The sequence below is a fragment of the Leopardus geoffroyi genome, chromosome C2, assembly GCF_018350155.1.
Source record: "Leopardus geoffroyi isolate Oge1 chromosome C2, O.geoffroyi_Oge1_pat1.0, whole genome shotgun sequence".
Classification (NCBI taxonomy): Eukaryota; Metazoa; Chordata; class Mammalia; order Carnivora; family Felidae; genus Leopardus; species Leopardus geoffroyi.
In genome coordinates this window covers 4229429-4250739 of record NC_059333.1, presented here as the reverse complement: position 1 = coordinate 4250739, position 21311 = coordinate 4229429, and the positions used below count along the sequence as shown (strand labels likewise).

The window sequence follows — 21311 nt, the reverse complement described above, 5'->3', positions numbered from 1 at the left end:
ACCCCCGCCGTGTTATTAGATTTCCGGTGCAGGGGGAAGACCTCGGGCAGGCCAAGGGGCTCCCGCCAACTCGCAAAGTAAAAGTCATTCTAGCTGTCCCGTAGGGTCGTCATCGGGTAAGGGCGCAGAACTCGGCCCGTCTGCGCTCAGAAAATGGCGGTGATGACTAACGTTGCTTTGTTAAGAAAATAAAAATGGGGTGCCTGGGTGGCTCGGTCGTTTGAGCGTCCCCCTTTGGCTCAGGTCACGATCTCACAGTTCGTGAGTTCGAGCCCCGCGTCGGGCTCTGTGCTGACAGCCGGGAGCCTGGAGCCTGCTTCGGATTCTGTCTCCCCCCGCCCATCCCTCCCCTGTTCGCGCACTGTCTTTCTCTCTCTCAAAAGTAAGATAAACATTAAAAAAAAAAGGAAACAGAATGAAAGGCACAGACCAGGGAGGCGTCCCAGTCCACTTGAGAGCTGACAGTTCCCACAGCAGGGACACCTTTCCAGGGCCACCGGCCGCTCCCCGCCCCAGCCTCCACATGCAGCCTCGCCTCTATTTAACGTAAAACTCCCACCACAGTGTCTGGCCTCCGATTTGCGTGAAAGAAGGCCCGCCCCTCCCTCACATGAAACGTTCTCAAGGGGACTTGCACGGGAGGGTGGGGGTATAGGGTGGAATTCGAGAAGACACAAGCCACCCAGACGACATCTGTGTCTTTATGGGAACTGACCGCGCGCGAGCACGAAGATGCCATTTGAGAGTATCAGACCCAGAGAGAGCCGTATAGCATACTTCTCTCCCAGGGACGGGGTATTTCCTTCCTGGGCGACCCCGTCACCCACCGCTTACCTCCAGTCAAGCCGCCCGGCTGGGCCTTGCCCACCCCTGTGTCTTCGTAAGGTGTTTTCTCAACCCCAAATGCCCTCTTTTGCCCCAAATATTCCACTCTGAAAATCCCAGGAGGCTCAGTGCATCCAGGAAAAGCACTTCCTTCCAGAAGGAGTTCCCTGGTCTGCCAGGAAAAACAAACTGCCCCTCCTGCTGGGGTCCGTGTTCTTTCCACGACCCTGGGCACTTGGCCCCCCTATACCGTTGTCACCCTGAGCGTGAAAACCCGTGTTTTCCTCACGGGGCTGCAGCACTCAGAGGGCAGGACAGGACCACATCTTAGCCTCCCCGGGGGCAGCAAGGGAGCTACAGTGTAGGGCCGGCCCCAGGACCCGGGGACCGGCATTTAGGGCAGGGGCACAGAAAAGGCCCCTTCCAAGAGGAAAACCCATCGAAATCAACATAAACAGATAAGGTCACCTAACTGAGAAGAACCCCACGCCAACAGGGAGAATACAGACGGGACCAAGGTGTCATAACGTCCAGGGACAACTCAGCCATCACAATGCACGGCTGAAACAAGCAGAGAGCTCACAGACAAGAAAGTAAAGGAGTATCAGAGAAAGGGGGTACGGGGCTGGCCTCTACACGAGAGAGATCTGCAGCGCGTGGGGTTAGAATCATCTGGACTCCCTCGATACAGGTCAGGGTTCTCAGTCCACAAACCTGACGCCAGCCCCTATACCTGGTGTCGGCACAGGTGAGAGCTAGCGGCCTGGCCCGTCCCCCTTACGCTTAAGTGATGCCCCCGGAGCCGCTCGGCCGGCCGCTCGGCCAGCACCCACCTCCAGATATGCGCTCGGTGAGCCAGCTATGCCGCTGACTCCCCAGGCCGATTAGCTACGGGAGGCAGAAAATAAAGAACTGGGTCTGGAAGCTGGATGCCTGCTTCTCTGAGCTGCTCGCGGGCTCCTATGGCCCCTTAGCCGGGCTCACGATTTCCCAGGATACGGCGTCCTCACTTACCGCCCGTGGAAGGCTCCCGCTCGAAAGACAAGGACAGCGACCCTCTGGAGGAGAAGGCAGAGTCGACAGAAGACACCCCCGAGAGCCTCTTGCTGCTGCTGGCCGACTGCAGCCTGGATTCGGAGCAGCTGCGGCTGAGCTCCTCTGGGCCCGCGAGGGTCTGCGAGGTGCCCGAGTCCAGCTGGGACAGGAGCTCGGAGAGGCTGTAGTTGCTGTCGAAGGTCGGGGCGGAGGCCCGCTTGAGAGGCGAGCACACGGGCTTCTGCGAACCAGGCAGAGGGAGGTGGGTGAGACGCAGCCAGGACAGAGGCCGGGACGGCGGAGGGCGAGGGGACGCTCGGTCCCCAGACGGCCACACAGGGCGCTCAGGCCGTCCCGCCACACGCAGACGCAGGGGAGCCCAGGGACACCGCGCCGGGCCCGCCAGGCAGAGAGGCACCGCTCTGGGGAGAGGCGGGGAGAGACGGCTCCATGAAAACAGGAAGCCCGGCGGCGTGGCCCCCAGCCCGTCCCCGCAGTGGCGCACGCACAGGGCCACCCGGACAACGGGTGGACCGTGACCGTGCTGGGAGAACGTGACGCCTGAATGCCGGCCGCGCCCACTCTGGCAGGTCAGCACCAGCAAGCAGCAGAGGGAGGAGACGGGACCGGGGCTGGGGGTCCCTGTGCGCCTGCGCCCCTCCCTCCGAGCCGCCTGAGTCCGGCTTGGGGGCCGCGTGGGGGCGGGCGCAGGGACGGGCCCAGCCACAGTGTCACCGGCGCGCCCCAACCCAACACGTACCAACGGGGCCTTTGCAAGGGTCTCCCTGACGGGCTTCCAGAAAGGTAGGTCTCCGGAGCGCGATTAAACCCGAGGGTGACTCACGACTCTTCCGGACTCACGCCCGCTTGTCCCCGGTCCCCACTCTCCTTGGGAACTGCCATCCGCTCGGACTTGGTGGCTCCGTGCCCCGAGTCGCACCCGCGAACCGGGTGCCTTGCTCTCCCTTATCGGTGGGCAGGCCGCCTCCCCCAGACACCTTTGCCCCCCACCCTCGCGCACACGCCCCTTGACGCTCAGACCGTGGGCACACCTCAAGCGTGGACTCATCTCCCGGCCTCACGCGGATGCCTGGGGTAAGTGGCCTCCCGCCACACGGCACGTTAGGAAGTTCGTCAAGCCTCCCTTTGCGAGTCTGCTATGGACACTGAGTTACCCGTAGCCTCGGGGTCTCTCATCACACCTCACGTGACCTACGTGGGTGCCCCCGGGGGTAACCGCTTATGAGTGGCGGTGACAAAGTGGCCAGGTTTCCAAGTCAGGGGCGCGAGACAGCCAGACCACAGGAGCCCAGAACCCCCCGCCCCGCAACAGGGCCCACACACCCCTTCTGTTCCCCTGGTTCAAAGAGCATCCGACCAGCAGCTCCTCGAGGTCACATGCGGGCCCACACTGTCCACTCTTAACCGCAGACAGGAGGTGGGGACAGGATGGGGCTGGGCGGGAAAGGAACCTGGGGCCACCAGAGCCGGCCACGCGACCTGCCACCGGCTCCTGAACACAGGACCCGGTGGCTGCTCGCACGGGACAGGGCTCCGCCCGCCGGGTGAGCCGAGGGGCAGGTTCAGGCAGCAGGGGAATGTGCAGAAAGGGAGGACTCGAGGGTGAAAACATGAGACCCCCCCCCCCCAAATGACACCTCCGGGAAGGTCCCCATTACCGGGCTCTTGGGCTCTAGGGGCTGCTTCGCGTCCAGATCTTGAGCTGTCTCCTTCACATCACCATCGGGTTTCTCACACAGGTCCTCGGTTTCAGACGTAATTTCTTTTGGGGAGAAAACAGAAAAGGGCACGTCACTTGGACAATGACTTCCACATTCGCGGCTTACACGTGCGACTCGGGCGGGGACAGAAGAGGCCGCACCCCAGGGGACCGGTCGGTGCTGCAGCTGCCCAGGCCGCCGGCTGGGCTGAGCTCCCAGGTTATCCCCATGGAACCTCTGTAGGGGCCACGCGGGGGGCCTACCGTTTGCGACCTGGCAGGGTTGTGCCAGGTGCCAAGGAGGAGTCACGGTGTCCCGGTTTCCCAAAGAAGCCCTCCCCAGGGGGAGCCCCGTCTGCAAGAGCCACCAGACCGTGTCCCCACACTGGCCAGGGTGGCCGGCACCCGGCAGGGGACACTCTATCGCTTCCCCCCACGTGCTTTCAACGTTACAATCACTTCTCGTTTTATTGAAGTCACTTTGCTAACCCAAGGACACACCCATTCAAGGCGGGGGAAAGACCCCAAAAGAAATGCAGAGAAAGCCACAGTGAGCGGTCTCCTCCGTCCCCTGCAGATGTACCCCTGGTCCGAACCCGTAGCACCGAGCACGGCTCCACCGGGCTGCAGCTGGGGCGGCCGGCCGGCAGTGACCGCCCCACCCCGACCCCGCGTGCTGGGAGACCACAGGCGAGTGGCCAACCCGTCCAGGCGGGGCCCGCCCCGGTGCACCTGTCTGCACGGCCTCCCCCACCCGGGCCTGCTCGTCGACCCCAGCTCCCGTGCCACGGCAGAGCGGTCGCGCCGCGAGCCCCGGGGGCCCCCCAGACTCACCCTGGAAGGTGGGCCGTTCTCGCGGCTCCCCGTGCCAGCACCTCTGCATGAGGCGCACGAGGTTCCCACAGGCCCGCGGCCGGGCTCTGCACACGGGCGGCAGCTCGGGGCGGTGGCCCTTCACCACCTTCACCATGATGCGCAGGATGTTCTTCTCATCTGCAAAGGGAAGGCACCCGGTCAGGGCGGCTCCGCGGGGCTGGGGGCCGTGCTCCGCGCCTTCAGGAGGAAAGGAGCGTGGGGCCGGTGGCAGCCCTTCCTTCGCAAAGCCCACGGCTCCCTCTGGTCCTGATCCTTACGGAGCACGTCTGTTCTCCCGTTTCCAGGCCGCAGAGACTCTCTGCGAGGCACCCAACAGAGCCTGTGCGTTGTATCACAGGGCACATCTTTCTGGCCATCCAACTCCAAGGCGACCAGGGTTCAGAGGAGAAAGTATCTGACGAGACATGTTCCAAAGCGGCCCGTGCATGCACCAAAGGGAGGCAACACTTATAAATCACGAAGTCACGTGGGCCAGCCTCCAAGCGAACCCGTATCGCCCTGTGATGACGCAAGAGCCTTCCAAAATTCTGATTTCTACACCGAAACGCAGGCCCCGGGTGCCCCATGCAGTGAGCCAGCCACAGCGATGGTGCCCCGGGACGCCTGCCCCCTCAGAGCACGCTCAGACCTGGGCTGTATAAACAGGGGGCCTTTCCTCCTGCAATTCATAATGTGGGGCTCCCCCTGCCCTCTGCTCCGACCTTTATAAGCACAACAAACTCGTTCCTATCACCCTAATCTTGGTCACAGACCAAGGGGCCCAAGGTGACCTTCGGCGGGCCAGACTTTTCTCTCTGCTCAGCCTAAAACCACAACGTCCATCAAGCTGGACTCCGAGTTCCTTGTTCCCAGCAGCCCAGCCCCATCCCCGCCCCGCCCCAGACCCCACAGTTCCCAGCACGCCCACGGACGGGGAGCCCTGCGGGGGCACCACACGCATGTCAGCAGGCGTGGAAAATTGGCCCCAAGTCACCGGCGCCTGCCAGGCTTCTGGTGCGATGCCGTGTCCCGCCTTCCCGTTAAATCTTGTGCAACAGCTATTGTGGGTATCTACGCGCTATTTCCAGCACACTGGCTTCCAGATCCCTGGAGGCCCTCTGAATGATGGGAAAGCAACGCCCGCAGCGTTTTCTGCTGCCAAACAGATGGGAGAAGATCAAGAAACACCTTTTGCTTCTCTGCCTTGAACTCCCCACATCCCAGGCAGTAAAACACGCGGGCCCTGGCTCCCGACGTTTGTATCCCGTACCCGCCTTGGGTGTCGTGTCTGTGGGACAGTCTGGGGTCAGAGCGGACACTGCCACACCAGCACGGATCCGGACCACGGCCTCCACGGAGGAGGAGGAGTCAGGGAGACAGATGGACAGACAACAGACACCAACCCGCACCGGCTCCCAGACCCGGGGCCCCCACGTTGAGTCTGCTCTGCATTTTTGGATATTTTTGGTCAAACCACAAAACAGCGTGAGTAACCCACGCGCCCGTGGAGGAAAATGACGAGGCTGAAGAAGCACTCGATTTTGCTAACAAGTCAAGGTATCGGCACCGGGAGGACAGACCCCAGAACGGCGGCTGCCTGAAGGGAAAGAAACGTCACAGCCCTCGAGTGGAAGGGAGGTGGCCTGGTGCACACGTTTGTGCAGAATCCACTCAACTGTTCTGGAGACGGGTTGCACAGCAGCGTGAAGGTGCTTGCTGCCACTGAAGTGCACGCTGAAAACTGGGTAAGATGGTAAATTTTGCATGTGTTTCACCAGATGTATATGAATCCAAAAGCAGAATCAGCTGGAAATAAGCACAGCTGGCAAATCCACGGAGAAAAGCAAGCAGGTGGCTCTCGGGGGGCGGGGGGATGGGCTGGATGGGCACGGGGTTCCCCTTTGCGGGGATGAGAACGTTCTGGTGCTACAGGCACAACAGCAGCTAACGTACTCGATGCCACTGCGTTATACACTTTAAACGGATGAAAGGATGGATTTTATGTCACGTGCATCACACACACACACACACACACACACACACACACACACACACAGGAATGAGCTGGCACCTAAATAAAGAAATCCCTTGAACAGACCCCTTCAGATTGCAGCCTTTGCTGAAATGTGAATTATGCCGCAAGACTGCTTGTCTGCATGCAGAGAGGCCGCGGGGCTCCAGGAGGACACGCTGGGCAGCACAGAGCAGTGTCCCCGCTGCCCCACAGGATGGCCCCACCAGCTCCGTGGCCCAGAGCAACCCCCGCACCACCCCCTGTGGGAACGCGGACTGCAGGCACAGCTCAAACAGGACCACAGAGAGCGCCCTCCCGTGTCCCCGGACAGACAGAGGGATGCACTTTCCCCAAAGACAAGCCCACTCACCTGCAAACGGTTTCTTCTGCGTGAGCACACCCCAGATCACAATGGCAAAGCTGCAAGGAAAATCGGCCGGGTTAGTATCGGTGAGCAGGACCCTCAAACAAAGTCAAAAGCTCTCCCAACAGCAACTAGCTTGAGGAAGACCACTCCAGAGTCTTCAAAGGAAACAGAGAGAGACAGACAGACAGACAGACAGACAGACAGAGAGGAGGGAGGGGGAAAGGAGAGGGGGAGGGGGAAAGGAGAGGGGGAGGGGGAGGGGGAGGACACTAAGATATTTTCCATGGATGCTTTACACAGGCACCCATACTGTGGAGCGCATCACGACGGTGGCTCGGATGTGACACCACAGACACAACCACACCAGCTGGGCTTCCAGCTCAGACAGCACGGGCGGGACGGGGCGGGTGGGGACAGGGGGTGGCAGGGGGGAGGGAGGGGAGGAAAAGGACCACCGCTCTGGAACATCAGCTCATGGGGAGAAGGGCCTGTGTCTGCCTAAGTCACCCCCATCTCGTGGCAGGTGCAGGGCACCAAGACGCCGACTCCGGCCCCGGGGGGGGGGGGGGGGGGTGGTGGTGCGAGCAGCCTGCTCACTGAGACTTCGCACAAGGCCGTGGAGACAGTAGACGGAGAACATAGGGGGCGGTCCGGCTCACCGTCCTGGGCCCTTTTTTGGTTGTTGGAAAGTATATTTTCCCTCTCTATCTATCTATGTCGTATATATAGCTACTCTGAATATACCCCAAAAAGCACAACCTAACAAATTTTTTTTTTTAATTTTTAAAAATTTTTAAACCTGCAGCTACCACCCTGCACGGAGCGGAGAGCGGCTACTGACAGAGATGCGGGAATTCTCCTTTGAAAATGAACGCAAGTCTGCAAGTCCAAGAGCTGAAGCTCTCGACTCCAAAGTAAACACAGAACCTCATTCTCCCCAAACTCTACAAGCCGTGACTAGTCCCCGACGTGCCATTCGCCAGCGGACGGACGGCTCAAAGCCCAGCTAGGCAGGCGCACAACGGTCACCGTGAAACCAGTCTGCCAGGACTCCGGATGCCGGTCATGTCAAAAAGGCACAGCTCAGGGCTCTGGGGCTTGGGGTCACAGTCACCACGCGTGAGACAAGAGCCACAGTGAGGGGCTTAGGCACACGCTCCCTCCTCTCTTCTCCTCCAACTGGTCTGAGTGAGTAAGACCTTTGCAATTTGGAAAAGGAAGGCGCCAACGACTTGGGGATTATTCTCAAGCACATAAACCCCACCGACGCTGGTTTGCAAACAGCCCCCGATGTGTCTGCATTCCTCTGTCAAAGGTAAGTGACATGAGAAGCACAAGCCACTGGGCCAGAGGGAACTGGGTTCCAGGAGTGCAAATCCGCACACGTACAGACACACAGATCACTTCGAGCAGCAGGCTCCCCCAGCAGATGAGCTATAAAACCCCACGTTTCATAAAAACACCAGAGCATTTACAGTGTGGGGGCTGGCCACAGAACTGTCTCTAACTGGCACCAGCCGTGACATTCTCCACCCTCGGCTCAGCACTCGCAGGGGACAAGGGTCTCTTGTACACCTGGGGTACGTGGACCGACAAACTACACACCCCAAGCCCTTTTACGTGGACTCAACCTCACGTCTGATGGCCTCTGGGAATCGAGGTGCAGAGCCCCCGCTTGGGCCCCCACGCACACCCGTCCCACCCTGTCCCACACCCATCCCACAGCCGTTGCACACCTGCCCCCACCTGTTGCACGCCTGTCACACACCTGTACACGTCATGCTTGGTGTCAAAGAGCCGGCTCTTCTCCCGGATGCGCTCTGGAGGGAGGTAGGCGATGGTGCCGAACAGGCCGTCCATGCTGAGGTCATGGGAGTGGGACAGCCCGTTGCACTTGGCCAGCCCAAAATCGGAAATCTGTAACACAGCAGTCAGACGAGGCTCAGTGGGCTTCGCTGGGGCCTCGCCGAGGGAGGCAAGAGGCTCCATCCCCACCTCTGTGGGGACGTGTGGCACGGTCCCCCGATGTGGCCGTGCAGGCACAGTGGGGAATCCACACCCAAGAGCCACGTCCTGTGCTCCTCCGGGGAGGACAGGAAGGCACGGCCGGCTTGGGAGAAACAAGCCCCAGCTGTTAGGGGCTTGACGGACAGGGACCAGATTCCGCTCTAAGGAAGGGATTCGCTGGGAGACTGAACTCAGGCACGTTCACCATCTTCGACAGCATCACGTCTGCCCCTGGGGACGGCCCAAGTCGGCCTAGAGGGGAAAGCGACTCTCAGAGTTGTCAGGTTTTCAGGTAACACACGAAAAGCAAGGCCTGGCCCTAAGGCCATCGGCTGTGCAAGGGCCCTGCTGGGGAGGCGGGCAGGATGCAGTCTGTTCCTTGAAGGGAAATGTGCCTTCAGAAGCCCTTTAAAATTTGTTTTTGTTGTTGTTAACGTTTATTTATTTTTGAGAGAGAGACAGAGCAGTAGCAGGGGAGGGGCAGAGAGAGAGGGAGACACAGAATCTGAAGCAGGCCCCAGGATCTGAGCTGTCAGCACAGAGCCTGATGTGGCGCTTGAACCCATGAACCGTGAGATCATGACCTGAGCCGAAGTCAGCCGCTTAACCGACTGAGCCATCCAGGCACCCCAAAAAGAATGTTTTAATGTTTATTTATTTTTGAGAGAGAGCTAGACAGTGTGCGAGTGGGTGAGGGGCAGAGAGAGAGGGAGACACAGACTCTGAGCTGTCAGCACAGAGTCCGATGCGGGGCTCGAACCCACGAGCTGTGAGATCATGACCTGAGCCGAATGCTTCCCCAGGCATCCCCAGATGCCCTTTAAAGCAAACAAAACGCACACCACACAGCCTCGAGGGGGCATTCTGCCCTCTGCCTGGACCTGGAACAATTTGTGATCAATAGGTTCTCACTGGCTCCTTCACCAAATGCAAGGCCCCCAAATAAAAGGTGTGATACGGGGCGCCTGGGTGGCTCAGTCGGTTGGGTGTCCGACTTCGGCTCAGGTCATGGTCTCGCGGTTTATGAGTTGGAGCCCCGCGTCAGGCTCCGTGCTGACAGCTCAGAGCCTGGAGCCCGCTTCCGATTCTGTGTCTCCCTCTCTCTCCGCCCCTCCCCCGCTCATGCTCTGTCTCTGTCAAAAATAAACAAACATTAAAAAAAGATTTTAAAAAAAGTAAAAGGTGTGATACACCTGTGGGGAGCCCACCCACCTGAGGGCACACCTGGACCACCGCTGTGCAGGCCCCACACCTCCACCCCCTTTTCTCCTTGGGGCAAAGGTGTCTGGAAAGCTCACGGGACCCCACAGTGAGGGCGACAACACCATCGCACACTCCCTGTGGGGCGCCAGCCTCCCCCAGCTCCTGTCTAAGTCAGAGCCCTTGGAAGCTGGCGGAAGCGAGGTGTGCGTGGGATTAGGTCACACTGACTGGCATAAAGGGACTCAGGATCCACGAGGAAAACTGCCCCTTTGTATCCCCCTTCGAGGCTTAGGAGTGAATCTGAAGCCTTCTAATGACCTCCAGAGCCCCTCTTCAAACGCACCCATGGAGTGATAGGAAGCGGGGCTCGGTCAGGCTTCACTGCTGGGCTCACCATGCCCTCGGGGTGAGGCCACAGCCCGGTGTCATCACCGAGCACCGGGAGAATTTACGAGTGGTGACCCGGTCCTTCAAGGGATCTCTGGCCCCGCCGGCAGGGAGCTGGTGGAGAAAAGCCTGCAGGACTGGGCCCAGCCCTCTGTTCCCGTGACAAGGACGGCGTGGGGCCATGCGAGCAGAGCCAGCCGGGGCATTTCTGGGCGCCTGGCTGCTGGCTGTCATTGTCTGGCCTTCAAGACCCCCCCCCCCCAACACCAGCCATCACCTCGCCCGCAGACCCACAAAGCAGCTCAGGGCCAACACAGGGCCACCTGTGGCAATCTCGAACAAGTCGGTGAGAGCAAATGTTTCAGTTCAAACTCTCAGCTGCTTCGACCTTTTAATCTCAGAAACGGAGCCCGACTAGGGTGCAAGGGTCTCACCCCGTGCCCCCTACCCCGCTCACAGATTTCTGTTTGTTTCTGCCGTTTGCAGGGAGAGCCAGCCACTTCAAAATATCCGTGGTTCAAGAAAATAAGCATAAATTCGACATAAAAACAATGGCATCAAAATGCACTTCAGAAATCATTAAGTCTCTGATGGCCGCTGACCCTCCCCCCGTCCCGGGTTCTCCCCCCACCCTTTCCCACCCTCAGGGCCCTGGCAATCCCAGGGTACGCAGAGTATACAGCAAATGCCCTACAAGTTGCCCATACATCTTCACATTCGGCACCGGTCTCAGGGCCGCTCGGAGCTCAGTGCTCACAGGCACCCACAGGTGCCCCGGGGACATGGGCCCTTCTCCTTCCAGGCCCAGCTGGACGAGACCAAAGAAGGGCACGATCAAGGCTGTGCTGGCTAGAGAGACAGGCCGTTCAGATCACAGGAGAACAGGACCCTCAGGGTCCCTCTGGATGTGGTCTGGGCAAACTGGACCAGAAGTAGCCTGAGATTTTAAACTGAGCTATTTCAGCAGGCACCCAGCTGGCTCAGTCAGTGGAACATGCAATTCTTGATCTCAGGGTTGTGAGTTCAAGCCCCACATTGGGTATGGAGACTATTAAAAAATATATATATATGGGGCGCCTGGGTGGCTCAGTCAGTTGAGCATCATGGTCATGACCTTGCGGTCTGTGGGTTCAAGCCCCGTGTTGGGCTCTGTGCTGATGGCTCAGAGCCTGGAGCCTGCTTCAGATTCTATGTCTCCCTCTCTCTCTGCCCCCACCCCCCCCCCCCCCGCTCATGCTCTGTCTCTCTCTCTCTGTCAAAAATAAATAAACATTTAAAAAAAATTTTTTAAATACATCAACAATAAACTAAGCTATTTCATTTTCAACGTGAAATGGGTTCACTCCTTTGGCATTTAGTTACTATTAACCTCAGCATTAATTTAACATTAAGTCTCTTTAACACACTTTGCAAAGTAGGCAGTTGCTGTGAAACCTTCAGCTCTAATCATCCTTTCCGCGTCTGGAGGGGCACAAGGGGAGTGGCCAAGCTCACAACTACTTATGATCTCATCTCAAGATTCCAGATTAAAGTTTTATGGCTTCAAATAATCGCAGACTGAAAAGTATGCAGAAAGCCGGCGGCCAATCACTGCAGAGCTCCTGGCCGACTGGAAAGCTCCAACAGCACCCTCCACGCTGCATTTCTGGGAATGAAGAAATGTGCTACGTAAATATGTCATCTGTTTGTCTGGGGCTGAGTGTGGTCACAGAAACGCAGCTCCACCTGGGCCTTGCAGGGAGCTGCGGAAGGGGCCGGTCTGTGCAGAGGCCCAGAGCCCCGCCCGGAAGCGACAACATCAGCTTTCAGTGTCAGCGAGGCGGGTCCTAAGGTTTCCATCAGCTCCCTCCTGGGTCGCCCCAGGCTCCTTAGGACCCACTCAGCTCTTCAAGGAATCTTCACCATTTACTAAAACCTCCGCAAGCAGCAGGGCTCCCGAGTCAGGTGTTCACAAGGAGAGGGAGAGAAGAGCGTTCAAGTGGAGGGAGCTCAGAGCCAAAGCAGAAGTGACCGACCAGGAAGGCAGGCCCCCAGCGTGTCCCCACTGAGCCAGTATCGAGCGTCTACTGTGGACCCGGCACCGGAGACGCTCCCTGGACGGAAGCCACCATCCACGGTGTGCAAAAAATGACTCTACAGCCACAGAACACCAACCCCGACGGTCCCAACCCCCACCGAGCACATCCACAGGCCAGGCACTGAGCCATCAGCACTCCGTCATCCTTGACCACTCACGGCAACACAGAGGTGTGACCCCCACCCAGCAGGTGACAGAGCTGGGGGCGGGGGCCGTGCCCACAAGGAGGGCACTTAGAAGTGCCACTTGCTCCCCTAAGGGACACTCACATGCCCCAAGCACCCCACATGACCTGCTGAAGAGCGGAGGGGAGAGCGGAAAGCAAGCAGTGGAGATAAAAGCCAGCCAGGCCAAGCACCAGCCCGACCCTGCAGGCGTCTCAGGGACACAGCCGCCCACACACCTGTCTGCGTGCCCCACGCGCACCCAACAGCGGCCTCTCTAAGACAAGCACCTTCCCGGCAGCCTCCGTCACGACAGCATTTCAGAACCCCTACCCTGATCTAACTCGGCCTCCTGCTTCCCCTCCCCCTACAAAACCTAGAATTTTCCATGACTCTTCTGCCTGTGCCCCCCTCCCCGACTCCTGATAGCAGCAAAGGCTGATGCTCTCTGAAGACCCAGTCTCTCCCAGTAACAACCCCCACTCCCAGCCGGAGTTCGGGAAGGAACTCCTCCTCCAGCCCAGAGGCTGCCTGTGGGACACCTACTGCCAGGACACCTATTCCGCCCTCGTGTGATGCCCACGGGCCGCAGGCTGTGTACCTCTCATATGCAGCAGCGGGCTGGGAGGGACAGGAGGACTCCAGAGACCGCTGAACCTGACCGTGGCCTCAGCTGGATGACCAGAGCCCGGGAGACCCTGGTTATGGGCCTCAGCCTGGCAGGTGGCCAGGCCACCGTCCAGAGTACCTCCTGCCAGCGAGGTCCCTGGCACACGACAGAGGTCTGTCGTTGCTTCCTCTTGTGTATATTCGAGCCTGAGATCAAAAGCTTCATTCTCGGGGCGCCTGGGTGGCTCGGCAGTCGGGTAAGCATCCGTCCCTCGGTCTCAGCTCAGGTCATGATCTCACGGTTCGTGGGTTCGAGCCCCATGTCAGGCTCTGTGCTGGCAGGTGCGGGGAGCCTGCTTGGGATTCTCTCTCCCTCCGTCTCTGCCCCTCCCCCACTTGCACTCTCTCTCAAAATAAATAAACTTTAAAAAGAAAAGAAAAGAAAAAAAAAGGCTTCATCCTTCGCTTGGTGCCCACAGGAGCACCCTCCTTGATAAACCCTGGAATGTCAGTGGGGGGCAGAGGCTCCACACCGGAAGCCAGTGCACCAGCTGGAAAGAAACTCGGCTCTAGCAAAGACACAACCCCCGTGGCACCCATTCGAACCAGGAGAGCTCGTCCATCTGGCGGCGACAATCTCATTTTGGAGTGACTCCTAATCAAGGGACAGTTGCAGTCACTGCCCAACGTGGACATGAGTCTCCCCATCGGCCTCAGGCTGGCCAGGTGAGCCACAAAGGTGGGGTGCCTGTGCCCCGTGGTCCCACCTCTCCCACGGGCATGGCTGGACTGAACTCAGGTCCCTCCTACCCCTCAGACCAGCAAGGGAGGGGCTCCTGCAAGCTCCCTGTGACCAGCCAGGAGAGTGTACAGGTGAGTCCCTTCCCGGTCCCCGCAGGGCCCGGGAAAGGGTTCAGGCCACCGCTCGCGGGTGCTTCTCACTCGCTCACAAGCCGGGCACGGGGAAGGGAGGCGGCAAGTGCATTCTGCGGGCCAGCACACGACCCCGGGCCTCCTGAACCACGCAGGGAAGGCCCGTGACCTGCGTCCCCCCTGGTGGCAACGACAGAGCCCAGGACAGAGGAGAGGCAAAGAAATACAAACCGGACAGCGTTACTAACTGCAGGCCCAGGTGGCTGGTACCTGGTATTTAGTTCCACCGGCCCTCGTACTTCTCTGTGTTTTACAAACTTACCCAAAAAGAGTAATAATGATAGCAGACCTCAGGGGCCTCACACGACGAGAAGAGAATGAGCCCCTCCGGAACCTCGTTCCAGGGAGCGCCCCACGCCGCCCCCCCCCCCCCCCGCCATCCCTGAGACCACAGATGGGGGGTGCAGCGGTCTCCCCCCCGGTCGGATCCCTAACCAGCCTTCACAAGACGTCCAGTGAGACCGGAAGCCACAAACCCACAAGCTCTTTTCTTCCAGAGTGCTCAGAATTTAGGCCCATGCTCCAGGATCCGCGGGGGTGGGGGGTAACTGTGTGCGTAAGGGTCCATTTTCCAGCTACACGCTTCGTGGAGACTGGGGGTGCTGAGTCCTTATGTCCTCCCCCGGCCCCACTCAGAGCCTCCCCCCTCCTCCGGCCGCCTGGGCCCCGCACGCGGAGCCAGGCAGGTCCTACCTTGACGTGATAGTGGGCGTCCAGCAAGATGTTTGCGGGCTTGAGGTCCAGGTGGAGGAGAGGCGGGGACATGCAGTGCAGGAAGTTCATGCCCACGGCCGTCTCGTGGACGATACGGAAGCGCAGGTCCCACGGCAACGGCTCGGAGGCCAGCAGCTTCTCCAGCGAGCCGGTCTCCATGTACTCCATGACCAGGCCGGCGGGCTCCCGGCATATGCCGTACACGGGCAGGATGTAGCGGAACTTAGCCATCTCCATCTTCTTGGCTTCTTCCAGAAGCTCCACGCGCTCCCTGGAAGAGTTGGCAGACGTGAGACGTGGGAGGCGCTCGCCCAGGCCCCGACACCCGGCGCCAGGTCCGCGGGCCGAGCGGGTGACCCGGGCGCACGGGGCTCCCCGCGATGCCGCAGAACCACACTCGGGACGTCCCGGGGCCATCGGCCCGACGGCCACTCAAATGCTTCTGTGCATCGTGGGTCACCGTACGCGAGGAGGACGGACATCCCGATTAGCATCTGGGAACGCGCAGTCAGCACCATGGGGCCACCGAGCCAGGGGGGCCGATGCTGCCACCCCTCCTCCTGGGCTGAGGGGACACACGATGCCATGTGACTGAAGCCGCAACAAAGTATCCGTCCAAAGAACCCAACTCATCTAGTTCAACACGTAGCCGGCCCAGTGGGCCCTCCTTCGGGCCCCACACTGGTGCTTGTGGGGCATCAGCCGGTGAAGCCAGGTCTGCAGCCTGTGGCCCGAGAGCCCCCTTTATTCCAACCACGTTTTCAGTCGTGGTAAAGACACATAAGTCATATTTTCACCATTCCCAAGGGTACAGTTCACAGGCATCACGTGCACACATGCCCGACACCCAAGCCTCGTCCGTCGTCCCAGCAGACACCCTGTAGCTTTCCGCAGGAACCCCTTCCTCCTGGCCCCGCCCACCCCTCGTCCACTTCCTGTCTCCGTGAACCACTCCACGCACCTGACCTAAGTGGAATCACACAGAATTTGTCCCTCTGCGTCTGGCTTCTTTCGCTCAGCACCTCAGCGTAATGTGATCGTGGTTCAGCCGCGTTGTGGCAGGTGTCAAGACCTCACCCCTTTTCACGGCTGTATGACGCTCCATTGCATGAACACGTTTTACGTATCCAGTCGCCCGCTGATGGGCGCTTGGGCTGCCGTGAATAACGCTGTGTGTCTGTGTGCACAGGTGTACAAACACCCGCTCGCTTTCAGCATTCTGGGCTACACACACACCCAGGAACAGGGTGACTCGGGCCATGTGATAATCCGATGTCTAACCTTTTCAGAAACCACCAACCACCGCGCACAGCCTGCCCCCGGTTCTGTAAAGAACTTCCTGGAAGACGGTCTCACCCGTTCACGCCACGTGGGCTGTGGCCACTTTCTCGCTCAAGGCAGAAACCAGCAGTCTGCAGACCTCGACACGTTTGCTCCCTGGCCCTCCGTAGAAAGTGCACCAGCCCCGGGTCTAAGGTCACTTCCGGGTGCAGCCCACGGCCTCAGATTAGAATCCCCGTATCCTGGTCTGTGTTAGCCTCATGGGGCAAAAGTCCCAGAGCGCATTCAGGAAAAGGGGCTGAATCGCATAAGGACAGGGCTCGGCCATGCGCCATCTAGGTCGGCGGCTGTTAGAACTCGCCATGGCAGAAAGCAACCCAAAAACTGGCTGAGCTGGGCTCCGTTCCCACGTGGACACCAGGTGCCCCGACGGGATCTCAGCCCCTCTGACTCCCCGTCCGGCCCCCGCATTTGGGAGTCTCATGTGAGCATACGGCAAGAAGCTGTACAGTGGGTGTCTCAGGGGGAGAACCCCTGAGGGTAGACCAGTGATTCTCATGGAGCGACAGCTTTGCCCGCCGGGGACACCGAGCGCCGTCTGGGACATTTTGGGTGTCACAACTCGGGGCTACAGCCGGCATCCAGTGGGTGGAGGCCAGGGATGCTGCTTAACAACCCACAATGCATAAGACAGCTCCCAAGACCAAGAATTACCCAGCTCCTATGCAAACAGTGCCAAGCATGTAGACAAAGCCAAGTACATCTCGGCCAAATTTAAACTAAACCACTACACTCTGGAATTGCCCACTATGTACTCTCAGCATTTATTTTAATTTTCATCTGTTTCTGTGGTCAACTAATATTCAACAAGGGAGCCACGAACACCCAATAAGGAAAGGCTGGTCTTCCCGACAAATGGCGCCTGGAAAACTGGAGAAACACACGCAGGATGATGAAATTGGGACCCTAGTTCACAACACACACAAAAATTAACTCAAAATGGATCAAAGTCTTAAAAATAAGACCTGATACCATAAAAACTAGAAGAAAGCATTGGAAAAAGCTCATTCATACCCATCTTGGCAATGACCTTTTGGACACGATACCTAAAGCACAAACAGCAGAAGCAAAAATCAGCAAATGGAACTCCATCAAACCCAAAAGCTTCTGCACAGCAAGGGAAACAGGGAACAAAATGAAAAGGCAGCCTACAAAATGGGAGAAAAATTTTGCAAACCACACACTGGATAAGACGTTAACATCCGAAATACATAACAAATACGACTTAATTAAAGAAGAAAAAAAATCGGATTTAAAAACGGGCAAAGAACTAAACAGACATTTGTCCAAAGAGGATGTCACAATGGCCAACAGGCACGTGAGAAGATCCTGAATATCACTAACCATCAGGGAAACGTGAACCAAAACCACAAAGACGTATCAGCTCACACCTGTCAGCTGTGGGGGGGGGGGGGGGGGGGGCCTTGCACTCTTGGCAGGAACGTTAACTGATTCAACCGCTACGGACAACAGAACGAAAGATCCTCAAGAAAGTTAAAGCAGAACTACGATACAATGCAGTAATTCTGCTTCTGGGGATATACCCAAAGGCAGTGAGAACAAGACTTCTGCAAGATCTCTGCACACCCACGTTTATCGCGACAGCCAAGCTGTGGAAACAACCCCAATCAATGCCCATCAACAGATGAATGGATTAAAAGAAAAAAAAAAAAAACAAGGTGTGGCACATATACATAACGGACTATTATTCAGCCATGAGAAAGGAGGATATCCACGGGGCACCTGGGTGGCTCAGTTGGTGGAGCGTCCAACTCTTGATTTCAGCGCAGGTCATGATCTCATGGTTCGGGAGATCGAGCCCTGCATCGGGCTCTGCACTGTCAGTGTGGAGTCTACTTGGGATTCTCTCTCTCTCCCTGCCCCTCTCCCATGCACTCTCGCCCTCTCTCAAAACAAATAAAACATTAAAAAAAAAAAAAAAGGAGGATATCCTGCCATTTGCAACAACTAGATAGACCTTGAGCGCATCATGCTAAGCAAGATACGCCAGAGAACATACTGATATCACCTATATGTGGAATCTAGAAAAGAGAAGAAATGATGGTTACCAGGGGCAAGACGGTGGCAGATAAGACTGATGGCGTTTAAAGGTATAAACTTGTAACAAGGGCTAAATGGCCAGAAACATACAGTTTATTCAACATACACAATAAGTATGTAATATGATAAATATGACTCCAGGGGCAACCATATTACCATACACACACACACACACACACATCAAAGTAACACAGTATTCACCTTAAATTTACGCAATGTTATGCATCAAATTTATCCAATAAAAAAATATTTAATCTGAAAAAACAAAAAAGTTCATCTGTTTTCCCTGCAGAACAGGTGCCAGGTGCCAGGCATGTGTTGGAGAACACGCTTTCTAATAAACTCCTGAAGGAAAAGTCTAGAATCACATGCCAGACATGCTCTACTGCGGCCGGGAACCGAGCAGACCCAGCATCTGCGTACCACCAATGCAGGCTGGGGTGGCCTCAGGGACTCCCCCTGAAATGCCAGTTCCGGCACAATTAGCCCTGCCCGTAACCCACCAGAAGGGCTCTTCTGGAGCCTGGATGCACCCGCTCCTGACCTCCCCGCCCACACCTGCTCCCATTTGCTAGTCTGATGCAGAGTTCCAACACTGTACCCACCAAACAAATTCATTTCTTATTCCTTTGACCTCCTCTCTGAGACTGCATGCTGCCAGGCTTCCCATACGTGTGTGAAAACATTTGCCAGGGAGGAAGGCCCGCCAGCAAGGAGGAGCCGGGATTACAGGTCATCAGAGGCTGCAGCAACCCAAGCTCTGCCTGCGTTGAGCACCTGTGCCTAAGGTGGTCGCCCCAGCTCCAGGCAGAGAGAGAGAACTGGGCAGACACAGGGCACATTTTGGAGGAGAATCAATGAGACTTGACGACTGATGGGTATGGAGGAGAGAGAGGTAGCAAGGGCACCACCCCCCCACCCCGATCTCTACCAGGAGTCACCGGGCAGCTCCTCCTCTCTGCGAGGGGAAGCATCCCGGAGAAGGGAGAGAAGTCGGTGTTGGGCACACTCGTGGAGGCAAAGAATCCCACTGGCCTTCGGAACAAGTGGGCCACATCAGGACACATCAGGAATGAAGTATTAGACCACTACGACACAGAACTGAGTTCAGCACGGCTTGCTTGCTTAGCTCTCTGGTTAAACGGCCAATTAATGGAAAGCACAGCGTCCACAAGAGTGCAGTGCTGCGTGTGGGGGTCCCTGGGCCGGGCTGAGAGTGGCTCCATCCCCTCTGGGTCCGGGCTCAGCTGGCTCTGGCCACACAGAGGCAGACCCCTCGCCCTGTGTCTGGTCTCCACGGGTGTCTAAACGCAGGAAAGGCTAGATGTCAGCAGCAAGCATCGTTAGAAAGCCCGTCATCTAAAGAGAGAGAAAACGGCATCCCTGGGCCCATCTCTTCCGTCCTCCTCCCGGAAGACCTGCTGATTACACTGAACCAGGACAACTACCACTCCTAACATGACTTAGTACCAGGGGCTACCTCTCCTCCCTATTTTGCTAAGAATCACGGTTATAGGGGACGCCTGGGTGGCTCAGTCGGTTGAGGGTCCAACTTTGGCTCAGGTCACGATCTCACAGTTTGTGGGTTCGAGCCCCGCGTCGGGCTCTGGGCTGACAGGTCGGAGCCTGGAGTCTGCTTCGGATTCTGTGCCTCCTTCTCTCTCTGCCCCTCCCCGGCTCACACTCTGTCTCTCTCTCTCTCTCTCAAAAATAAATAAAACCTACAAAACAAATTAAAATAAATATGCTCATATTGGGGGAAAAAAGAGTCAGTGTTATAACTTGTCTGTTCCCATTGCTTTTTTCTTTTAAAGTGGCTGCCTGGCCACCCCTCCCTGACCCATGTGTGTCCTTGGGTGCCACTGTGCCCACATGGCACTGGCCTGCGTCCTGCCCTCCCCCCAACCCCGGGGATGAATAGAGACCCTCTCTCCCCCCCCCCCGCCCCTTGCAGTGTGAACCTGCGTGAGGCTGCCCTCCTGGCCTGCAGGTTTTGAGGAGCCGATCGATGGCTCAGGTATTTACAGGCTGGACAGTAACGAGGGTCATCTTTGGGCTGGAGACACCCTCCATCTGGGTGGAGATGAGCCTCCGCCCAAGCCTGACTGATAACAAACGTATTCTGGGAACAAAGTCAATTACATCAAGGCCGAACTTCTCATTAAATGCAGGCTCTGAGCTACCCTGCAAATAAAGCGTTTTCTTCCATTTGCCCAAAGGGCATAATACATAAAGCAGGGTGACTTCTGATTGCCGGGCTCATTAGCGCCTTAAGAGCCTCACTGGCAGATCAGTCACTCTCGCTCCCCACTCCCCACCCCCCTCCACCCAGGCGGCTGCCCCAGTTCAGCAAGTTCACTGCTCCCCCTGCCCCAGGCCCTTTCCACTGTACGAGGCGCCATGCACCTCAGTTTAAAAAATCAAAAAGGGCCCCGCGGTGCTGGTTTGCTCCCAAATGCTGATCACAGCTTGAATGTTCTAAGAACCCTCTTTGGAAGAATGTCAAGCAGGACAACTGACCAACACATGTAAGGGCCTCTCACCAAGGAAAACCAGGCAGTGTCCAAGGACAAATGTTTTTCCTGACAACTCTATCAGAATGCCTTAGAGCAGAGAGGATCCCACCCGTCACCACGCCTCCCTGGGGCAAGGAAGGGGGGGGTCCCAGGACAGCCTCGGGGAGGTCTCAGGGGACAAGGAGACCCTTCACACAGGCCTGGGGAGCGGGGTTCCCCAGGGCCCCCCAAGCGCTAGCACTGGTTTTGTTGAGAAGGCTCTGCACCATTTTGTACCCCGTTCCCTCCCTGGTAATCCAAATCCAAATGTCCCCAACCTCTTGGCTTTCCCTTAATTGCTCCAGGGACAACCCCCCCCCCCCACACACACACCTATGCCCCAGCAGGAGCCACAGGCTTAGGGAAGCTACACCCCCAGCCCAGGTGGATAACCCCGGGTGGCATCTGCAATTCACTGAAATAAGCCTTAGTAGGGAGCCCGGG

At 57.7% G+C, this 21311-nt stretch overlaps 1 protein-coding gene across 1 annotated transcript in view; it reads right to left on the bottom strand.

Moving 5' to 3' along the window:
* Window positions 1-21311, bottom strand: part of RIPK4 (receptor interacting serine/threonine kinase 4) — a 28140-nt gene that overhangs the window by 2651 nt on the left and 4178 nt on the right. The window contains exons 2-7 of the mRNA XM_045501314.1: window positions 14890-15181; window positions 8585-8733; window positions 6820-6869; window positions 4415-4573; window positions 3540-3643; window positions 1840-2101 (exon numbers count right to left, since the gene is read on the bottom strand). Coding sequence (XP_045357270.1) covers window positions 1840-2101; window positions 3540-3643; window positions 4415-4573; window positions 6820-6869; window positions 8585-8733; window positions 14890-15181 — 1016 coding nt within the window. The remainder of the gene's footprint in view (window positions 1-1839; window positions 2102-3539; window positions 3644-4414; window positions 4574-6819; window positions 6870-8584; window positions 8734-14889; window positions 15182-21311) is intronic.